This window comes from Alosa sapidissima, chromosome 8 (genome assembly GCF_018492685.1).
Source record: "Alosa sapidissima isolate fAloSap1 chromosome 8, fAloSap1.pri, whole genome shotgun sequence".
Lineage (NCBI taxonomy): Eukaryota > Metazoa > Chordata > Actinopteri > Clupeiformes > Clupeidae > Alosa > Alosa sapidissima.
The window spans coordinates 25816866-25827221 of record NC_055964.1 but is presented as its reverse complement, the minus strand read 5'-3'; the positions used below and the strand labels follow the sequence as shown (position 1 = coordinate 25827221).

At 42.4% G+C, this 10356-nt stretch overlaps 1 protein-coding gene across 1 annotated transcript; it reads left to right on the top strand.

Moving 5' to 3' along the window:
- Nucleotides 1–1132: 1132 nt before the first annotated feature.
- On the top strand, nt 1133–8968 carry LOC121715632. Its single transcript, XM_042101501.1, has 11 exons — nt 1133–1185; nt 1269–1346; nt 1468–1545; nt 1637–1720; nt 1944–2289; nt 2439–2721; nt 2826–3059; nt 3165–3305; nt 3397–3561; nt 3694–3935; nt 8216–8968. The coding sequence occupies exons 2-8, from the start codon at nt 1318–1320 to the stop codon at nt 3245–3247; spliced, it is 1137 nt and encodes a 378-aa protein (XP_041957435.1). The 5' UTR covers nt 1133–1185; nt 1269–1317; the 3' UTR covers nt 3248–3305; nt 3397–3561; nt 3694–3935; nt 8216–8968.
- The last annotated feature ends 1388 nt before the right edge of the window (nt 8969–10356 follow it).

Sequence of the window (10356 nt, the reverse complement as noted above, 5' to 3'; positions counted from 1 at the left end):
AGTGGGTAAGTAAGTAGCCAGTAGCCAACAAAACATGTTTATAAATGAAGGTTGTAAAATAACACATTTTCAAAAAGCTAGACATCAGCTAGCAACTTACATTTACCCATGCACATCAGCAGCAAACCGAATATAGCCTACTGGAAGAATTTACCTAGCGTTTTGTCATTCAATGTTGACACTTGCTCAGTTGCTTCTAGCGCATCGGTGGTTAAAAATGGTACGATCCACAATAGGGGTGTCTGAAATCGCTTTACATTAAAATGTTTCTACAGTGATAATAGGAGTTGACTTGTATTGTAACTGTAATGATATTTTTTCACAATATCAGAAAAGTTATCTGACCCCCCCAAAACTGATGTCTGTCTCTTTGGGGGGGGGCTTTTTACAGGTACACAAATCCTGTGAGTCACAACTTTCAAGAGTCATGGACACTTTTGCTCCAATCGTTGCAGCGCAGTTGGTGCGAAACACATTTGCACATCCGAGCAGGCAATGGTAGTCTGAGCGCGATCCAGATCCGGCCGCCTTGTTTTCTCGATCGATTCGCTCGACGTGCACACATACAAATCTTTTTGCTCCTATTATATCACCTATCCAGGAGCAAAAGTATCGTCACTCGTAGAAGCAGATTCGAGCACGTGTATCAATTGACTTGTAGTCGTGCAAGAAAATCAAAGCGATCTGTAGAATTTTATTAATGAGAAATTATTTCACAGATGCACAACTTCGAATGCATTAGTTCACATTTGGGTTTACAAATGCACGAATGTTGTGCATGTTCTCAGATTATGAAACACGGATGTGCAAATGTGTTTCGCACCAACTGCGCTGCAACGATTGGAGCAAAAGTGTCCATGACTCTTGAAAGTTGTGACTCACAGGATTTGTGTACCTGTAAAAAGGATTTGTGAACCCGTAGCCCCTATTTTGTGTTAACAAGATATAAAAAAATATGTACAACTTCAACTTTACTGTTACACATTTATGACTTTAGTGTGCACATGCAAAATCTGCAGTTAAATGTGCTCACCACTTTTGCACCCAATATACCGTCATGGGGGGGGGGGTCTCGGAGGGGCCTCGGAATCCTTTGCCTTGGGCCTCAAAGTGTCCAGGTCCGCCACTGACTGCACCATCACTTTCCAGTATTGGATGTGCATCGTCTGAAACACTTTCAAATCAGTCAGTAGTCAGTACCACATTGTTTTAATTTCCATTGCATAATTGGAAACATTTTTGGTCTAAAACAACTACACCATTTACAGAGAGGACCTGCCGCCTATTGAGGAAAGACTGGAAGAGGATGAGCGCACCATGGATGCCTCTGAGGTTCTGGAGGAAAGGTAGATAAAGCCTCTCAAGCTTCCTAATATGCCTAATGATAAGAAATTATGTTGAACATGTACTCGTTTAAAAAAAAAAAAAAAAAAAATCTATTGTGACCGGTGAATTGTTTTCTTTTAGTCTACAGAACATGAGCATCCAGGATGCTGAAACCCAGCTCATGAAAGAGCAGGAGATAAATGACCTAATGAACAGTGTGTAAGTTCCACTGGGTTTGACTGTATATTGTGTAACAAGATGTTCTGCTGTGTATTAATTAACCAATATCATTTTCTATCAAATTTACCAGAATTAATTGGGGTGACAGTAATGATGAGGAGATTGAAGCAGATGACAGTGAAGGTGAGGACTATGTCCCTCGTATTTGTATTCGGTATGTTACCATTGGATCCTCACAGATTATTCACAATACACCCTCAGACATTCATTCAATGAAATACGTAAACACATAAAGATAAAATATGTTAGTGCTTTAGAGAATTCCTGGCCCCTGTAGTACCTCAAAGATAACCCCCTCTCTGTATTTGCCATTTTTATTTTGTTTATCTGATTGGCTTTCTATCTGTAATTGGGAAATATATCTTTCATGTCTTTAGGTTGGGTGGAGCATTGCAGGCACCACCATGCCTTGACAATCTGCCTGTGATAGATGCCAGTGAGACAGTACATGACATCCGGGATGTAGAGCCTCCATCAGTCACCTTACCTCCACTTCAACAACCTGACTTTCCTGATACACTGTGCGTCATGACTGAAGATGACCTAATCGGGAAACGGGCCTCCATCACTTATGAGGACTGTTTGAAGCAGCTTGCAACATTCCTTGTGCTTCCAGTCCAAAGATGCCCATACACATGTGACGTCAGCCAAGTGGAGTGTCGGTGTCGCCCTCCATTTGAAGTTTCCTTTACGCGCAGGGGTACTGCAAGCATCATGGAATGGGTAGGTGTTATAATCATACTACATTGCAAATAAGTGTCGGTTAGTGTTGGAGGCAATGGTCATACGTTGACAGTGGTTTTGTGAAACTCAATTAAGCTTCTAGAGTTGTAGTTCCACTTAGTGGAAGCAATTGTTCCAATTATTGTCAGACCTGCCCTGTTGGCCACACTGTATGGAGATGGAGCTCACAGCCCACTGTGAGGTACGGGATGCTGGCAGGGGACTTCATGTTGGCAAGCAACATTCTACTTTCAGGAAGCAACTACGCCAAAGTCTCGCTTCTGTTTCAGTTCATGAACATGGGGATGGTGGACCGTAGTTCCTTTTTCACAATTCAGGACACGTACGGTATAGACACTGTAAAGGAGTTTTGGGAGGAGAGGAGGGCTGAGGCAATACATCGCCTAAAAGACAGAGATGTGGTGATAGTAGGTAATGTACTGTACATGTTTTATTAATTTAAGCTAGAGTAGTATGTTGATATGTCAATTTGATGTTCTGTGAAAATCCATGATTCTTGTTTACAAATTGAATAGCGGATGGAAGAATGGACAGCCCTGGACATTGCGCCCAGTACTGTACATACACTGCCATGGAGAACGAATCCAGGGAAATCCTCTCCGTCATCACTGTGGACAAAAGGGAGACTGGGCGAAATTCTGTGATCATGGAGAGAGAGGCATTTGTGCGGACAGTGGACACTCTTTTGAATGAAGTCAAACTAGTGGAGGTCTGCACTGATGCCCATGTCCAGATCTCCGCACTAATGAGTAAGTTGGCACTGAAATTGTGTGTTACTTGTAGAATTAGAACAACTTTTTTGGAGGGGAGGGGGAATTACTATACTAATTGTACATGTTATTTTTCCAAATAAGAGGAGGCTGCCAGCATGCAGACTTGGAATCTGGTGGAGCTCAACAGTGGCTTGAGCGAGGCTCCATGGCACACGAGGCTCTGAAGAGCATCGTTCGAAACAAGCGGTAGCTTAATGAGGTCCACAAATACCTACACTTTAGGTAATTTACTGTAGCTAGAAAGTAATTTACTGTAGCTAGAAAGTAATTTTCAAAATCCCACAAAATGTCTCTTCTCACCCACCCCCCACAGGTCTACTGTTGATCTGGAGTCCTTCCAGAACCATATTTTAATGTACACTAGCAAGCGCACAACATTTAGCCCTCCTGTCTTTGAGGCCAGGATGCTCCTTGCAGCAATAGACTACAATTACCACAAGGACCGCCCAGAGTTGTGCAAATCTGATGGAAGCAAACAGTAAGTCACTTGTTCATTTCTATGCTAATGTTTTGAACAATTATACCATATTACAACACCATTGGAACAGTATAAAACATGGGCCTTGGAATGTAAATGTCTTCTTCCCTCACCTTTCTGTTTCTATTTCAGGTACAGGAGGCTGTACAAAAAGAATGCTCGCAGGTATATGCTTTACACTCTGAAGGCATCCAAGACGTATGGCTACATCTCAGAACTGCAAGCTATGATCCTTCAAAAGAGATTAGCTGGTAAGGGGATGCCCAGACAGAGGACACTACGACCTGATGACCCCCGAAGGTACGGCCTACTTCCCCCTGTGCCGGCACCAACCATTGAGGAACTCCTGCACACCCAAGTCAGGAGAGGTCTTGGTAGGTTGAATGCCAATTTATTTATTTTGCACCTTCGGCTACATGCCACACACCAAGTCAGATGTCATGCATAACATATCCAAGTTTGAAATAAACTAACTTCAGTTTTTATTTTGCTCTCCTCAGTATCAGCATTCCAGACTGAAGACTAGGGCTGTCACTTTACGTTCGAAAATTGATTGCACAATCGATTGGACCAACCAACACAAGTTTCGAAAACTAAAATAGGGAATCGATTTTAACCAAATATGTTCACTATTAATTTTAAACGAATTGAACAAATGAAAAAGATAGATGTAACAAAACTCACAAACAAGCAGAAAAATAACAAAGAATTCCGAAGTGCAGTAATCATTGCGAAAGCTAAAAAGAAAATTCCCACCAATTTCACGCACCGGAAACAGCTGTTTCAATCGGCTGCTGTGCTGCTGGTGTTTTGCCAAAAAATTGAGGAAAACGCGATCAACCTGTGCGGCATGAGAGATACGACTGATAGGCCCTAATAACTTGAGGAGTTCGATATGGAACCACTTCGGGGTTTGGAGAAGGACAAAGCGGCATGCAAACTGTGGAGAAGGACAAAGCGGTATGCAAACTGTGCAGTCGTGAGTTCTACGTAGGCAACATTTGTTTGACATTTCTAATTGTAAACGCAGCCACGTTGAAGCCTGCAGTAATGTTTTTCACCAATGTTATGGCAGTCCACTCTGCTTATTGTTTTTCGAGAATGTTGCACTCCTGTTTGTCATTGTGCACGAAACTTCACGCCATTGTGCGTCTTCAAGCGCCCCCTTTACGTTTGTCCTAATGCCTGTTAGTTGTTTGTGGATTGGCCTATATTTGGCGTTGAAAATTGAAACGTGTTTAGACATGAAAAATCGATTTTACAATTGATTCAATTAACAATTATGTCTCAAGAATCAAACAGGATTTTTTCACAAAAGTGACAGCCCTACTGAAGACCCTGACAATACAGATCAAAATGTGCCAATTTGCTGATGCAGTTTTCAGGCCCCTGGCATTTCCTTTCAGCATCTGTGGCCATTTCCCTGCAGTTCCCACAGGTGCACCGTGGAAGAGCAGCGTTAGGTGGGGTTGTGCTGTCCAATGAAGGAAGTGCATCAAAAACTAATCCAGGGTTCCGGGAGAAGACCTGAGTTGCTAGTGCTCGTAGTCTTACTTCACTCATGCCCTGAATGAGTGCCTAAGTAAACAAACCATAAAAGAAAGTTTGGCATTTACAAATGATGATCTTATTACAAGCCATAATGTTACTGCAGTCTATCAAATGTTTAGCATACTCTGGTAACACAAACCTCTTTCTGTACCCTTCGGTCATTTTGGATCATCTGCACTCTGTTCTCTTCCTCTGCATCTCTACCTCTCCCTCTCCTTCCTCTGTCGCCAATTCCAGCATTATCTCCTCCTCTCGCACCTCTCTGACCTCTTCCACCTCTCTGGCCTCTGTCACCTGATGCAGGGCCTGCACACTCTCCTCTTCCACCTGGAACATCTGCACTCTCTCTTCCAGCTCCCTGGCCTCTGCCACCTGGTCCATCTCCTCCTTCTAGATTCTCTCCTCTCTGCTCTGTGTCTCCTGGACCAAGACCTGCACGATCTTCTCTTGTCCCTCTCCCTTTCACTCTTCTTTTCCTTGGTCTGCGCCTCCGCTCACCTTGCCAGCTCTCATCAGAGTCACTTAGGACAGCGGGCACCTCATAACTGAGGTCTGCATCAGGCTGAAACAAGTGAGAGCAGTACAAGTGCTAACTCCAAATAAACATTCTCTACATTTTGAGCTATGCAGTAAGTTAGTGTTGGTTTGGAAGGACTAGGCACAATTCCACGGTAAAATAACTTTTTGTAACGTCCATAACACCAATGAAAAGCACATTGTAGCCTATGATGTGAATTATTTGGCCCACTTGGAACGTTTTGTACTTGTTTTTAATGCAGCCAAAAATAGTAGAATGTCACGTAATCTTTCACATCACATATTTTAGCGTTATGGACGTGTACATTTCATTGCCATGGAATGACCCTCGACTTTTGAATGCTATATTCTACCATGCTTGTAGGTATAGGCTAAAAGCCCCATGCTTCCGTACATATAGACAAGATTTTCCATGGTCGCCCGTGCTAAATGCGTTCATGAAAAGCTTTATATCACACCACTAGCTAGAAGCTAAGTCATTTTAGCAGTGTATGAAAACAATCTATGTTCCGACTGAAATGTGGTATTACAGTACATCTTTACGATTATATTTGGCTAATCGTCATTAGTCATTTTTTGCAATACATAATTACTTTGCAAAACATCTCTCATGAAGCATAAACATAATTAACAGGGAAAAAACTTACTGTGACGAGTCCTGTCACTTGCCATTTGAAGCTCCTTGTAGCTTACGTTCCTGCTAGATCCTGCAGCCTAGCCAGTGTTGCCAACTATTCCGAATAAAAAGTAGCTAAAGCCAGCTCCAAAAGTCGCTAAATGTCGCTAGATGACGTCACGCGCTAATTTGCACGTCATCAGCACGTCGTACCCCCCCCCCAAAAAAAAAAACATTAATGGCCCTTCGATTCCCTTTTACTCCTGTTTGCTTTTCTCCTACTCATATAGGCAGCTTTAAGAGCCTAGTTTAAATATATTTGATTTAATATACTTGTATATTTATTGATAGGCTACACTTTACTTTCTGTAGCCTATCTAGACTACACTAGCATCAGGTGGCTGAAAAGCAGTCATTTCCAACCTATTCACTGCTGCATCTGCTTTGCACTGCTTGAAGTCTGATTATAATGTGACCATAGGGTAGCCTACACGCAATGTACCCTTACGGCAATGGCTATATTTTGGATATATTTAGGCTACATAATATAGGCTTAAATGTCACTCGGACAGAGCGATAGAATTTTTTTTTTTTACTCAGCCGACAGTCCTGCATCAACTTGCATTGACAACATTGAAGCTAGGCCTACATAGCCTAAACGAATGCTATAGGTTTTTCTAACATTCACTGCTTTGCTTGTGAATGAAGTTGTAGGCTAGCCTACTTCCTTTGTTCAATTGTTGAACGATGCTGGCAAGCGTGTCCCTGTTTCCCTGTCATCATGTCATTGCTCTCGTCTCGTTGACTCTCTTGTAATTTCAGCCGAAGTTGCTGCACCTTCCAATGAAGGTGCAGCAGCTTAGATCTTAGATCTGAGCTTAGATCTATAGAACATCTACTAACTCTTAATAAAATGGGCTGATACTATATAGGTCAGTCATTCCTTTTATAATCATGGGGCAACGCTTTGGGCAAATTCGCGATGTAATTCACAACGAAACAGGCATGAGAGGGGAGATTTTCTGACGTTTCAACAACGAAACAGAGTTTGGCATCTTTGCGAGAAGATTTTTCTCACGCTTTAAGCTGCTGCTGCAGTCAGCCTCGGCAAACCGAAGGATAACGCATAGAGAAAACAAAAGTCGCCAGACACACGAAAAAGTCGCCAGATTTGTTGTCAGTCGCTAGATATACTTTTCAGTCGCCAGAGACGGCCAAAAGTCGCTAAATTGGCAACACTAAGCCTAGCTGGCAACCTCGACTCGGGGGGGAGGGGGAGGGGATACACCGCTCTAGAGTAATTTGAAAGTGATTGCAGTACCAGTTTTGGCCACAATCCTCCATACGGTTCCTTTAAAATACAGGGGTCATAAGTATTGGCACCCCTATGTTAAATTCCCAAAGAGGCAGGCAAATTTTTATTTTTAAAGGTCAGTTATTTCATGGGTCCAGGATACTATGCATCCTGATGAAGTTCCCTTGGCCTTTAGAATTAAAATAGTCCCACATCATCACATACCCTTCACTATACCAAGAGATAGGCATGGTTTTATTTCAATTAGCCTATTAGCTGGTTTGATTTGCATGGAGCTCAATGAGCATAAAAATAAAACCAGGAGGCTGGAGGTTAAATTAATGGTATCCTTTATGAAATATTGGAGGCAAATTTAAACTAGCCTACATTCAGCTGACCCGTGTTTGTATAACCTGGAACGGTTGGACATTCCCAGTAGATGAGAAAGATGAGAAATCATCTGCAAAGGTTACATCATAAAACAAATACATTTTTATGAAACAAAATTTATTTGCTTGACCATGTTCTGTCTTTTTGGCACTGGAATAGTAGTAACCTGACTCTCGCCAGATGAATTCCGTTCCGCCTAGTGTCACGGACCTGCCGGGCTCCTCCTCTTTGTTGCTTTTTTCCCCTGTCTTACGTCTCCTCTACAGGTGGGCCAAGCACAGGTGTGGCACAGGTGTGGCGCGACGCGTGTGATTACTTCCTGGATCGTGAGCTTTAAGATCTCGTCAGACCTGGTTGTGGAGGCCGCCGCTTATCCTCCTCTCCCGCACCATTTTGGCTATTTGTTTCTTTACGCACAACACCTCAATTCTCATATCGCATACACTTTTATTTCCCAACCTATCATTTATACTGACTTTACTTAACCTACGTTGTTAATTAGTTACGTTAGTTGGACTAGGAAGGACCCTCTTCTGCGTGGCAGGAATGTACAGGTTCTTCTGCACACAGGGCAGATCTCGAACAGGCTGAAGAGGCATTGCTCAAAAACAATGTATTTTGCATCGCCATATGAAGTCACTGGTGATGTACTACAAAAGATAATAAAGAAAAAACAACATTGTCCATCTCAGTCAAAAATCTGTCAAAAAACAATTGTACTGTCTGACAACAGTCACAATGCATATAAATAGCACTGCTGCATTGTGAGAGTTGTAACTTTACTTACAAAAGCTGAGATGATTCTGTCTCCATTGTAGCAGACTGTGCAGGATCGTATGTGGAATCTTGAGGATCAGTGCATGCAGAGGAAACATCTTCCACCTCCTCCTCAAATTCAAGGCGAGGTCTCTTTGCTGGCCTCTGACCCTTCAAAGGAGTTGAAGAGAATGGCCCAGAGACTGAAGGAGCCGTTGTGCCTACTGCCACACTTTGGCATTGCGGCGTTGCCTGTATGCCTTCAAAGGGGGAGGGGGAGACTATTTAGTGGGGTGTCATATGGATTGCTCAGTGCCGAAGGACAATGTACTGCTGTGATACAACATACAATTTACTAATCAGTCATATCTTTTGTATATAGACCCATTCATACTGGTTGAACAAATAACTTTCACCAGCCTTCCCCACAAAAGTAAATGCAGGTCATTCAGTGAGATGAATAGTATGAATAGGTCTATTATGTATACTATGCATACTTCTTTAATTTGTTGTGAATGGCTCACTAATGTACTCAGTCATCAAGGTAAGTAATTGGGCAACACTGCTCTACTAAATGCTACCCAGTAATAATGCTACACATGTTTGGAACACACAAACACCATAACACGTCTGATAATATTCATGATAACATAAGAATAATTAGAACGTTTACCTTTGCTTCGTTGGTGAGGTCTCAATGTAGTAAAAGAAAGCTGCGTCCCGCGAGATGCCACACAAGGAGGATCTGTTTGGCATGCTGCAACTTTTGTTCGTGGTTGTTCTTGTTGTTCTTGTGATGTGCTCTGAAATCATTTTACACGATAATGTTAACGTTACTCCTAGTTTCCACTTCTAAAAGTGGTAACAGGATCGACTTAGGTGGGTAACATTACAGCTTAGTGCTAGCTTCTAGCAACCAAACTATCGTGATTCTACTCAGCTTTAGCTATCTTGCTGGAATAGAATAACAAAATAACCTGACGAAGACCTGGACAAACGTGCATCGTAAAGTGTAGATTTACATGTCAACATGTTATTTATTCGAATGAAATACAGTCAGGGAAATGAAATAATGTTACCCCCATTGCTAACAAACTGAATCGTAACACATTCTACGTGTACATGTATGTTGCTATACACGATATGCTAGCATTGCAATCAACTGCTTAGCGACAAAATAATACTTACAGCTTGCGGTTGTGATGACCTTACGGTCGGAACAGCCCCTCGTTTCAGTAAAAGAAGTTTGGCAAATTCTGCTTTAAACTGTCCAAGATTTTGAAAGCTGTCTTCGGTAAAATGTTTAGAGCAAATGAACAGCTGAGCGTCGAACTTTGCAGGGATCTTCTGATAGACAAACATTATCCATGCCTGCCGAGTCTTCGGATCCTTGGGAAGACTGTGACAAACTTCCCCTTTCTCCGTGCAGCCTGGAACACTGCATTTACCTCTCTGGCTCATTTTCGATAGAGAAACTGCCTGCTTTGTAATTCTTGTAGAAGTAAACCCAACAGTAGGCTAGCTAAACTAGTGTCTGACATCTTCACGACCTCCATTCATGTTCTTGGGCCAGCGAACCAGTGGGCTGGTCTGTATGTAAATTTTGGGGCGTGACAAATGTACAGGCCAGAGCCAAATAAGGCACCACTTC

Bases quoted from the DNA above. Each gene is read 5' to 3' on its own strand.
- LOC121715632 (XM_042101501.1), top strand. From the start codon at position 1,318: ATGGATGCCTCTGAGGTTCTGGAGGAAAG. The intron at 1,721-1,943 runs GTATGTTACCAT...TCATGTCTTTAG, and splicing joins GTCCCTCGTATTTGTATTCG to GTTGGGTGGAGCATTGCAGG. The intron at 3,060-3,164 runs GTAAGTTGGCAC...TTTCCAAATAAG, and splicing joins CCAGATCTCCGCACTAATGA to AGGAGGCTGCCAGCATGCAG.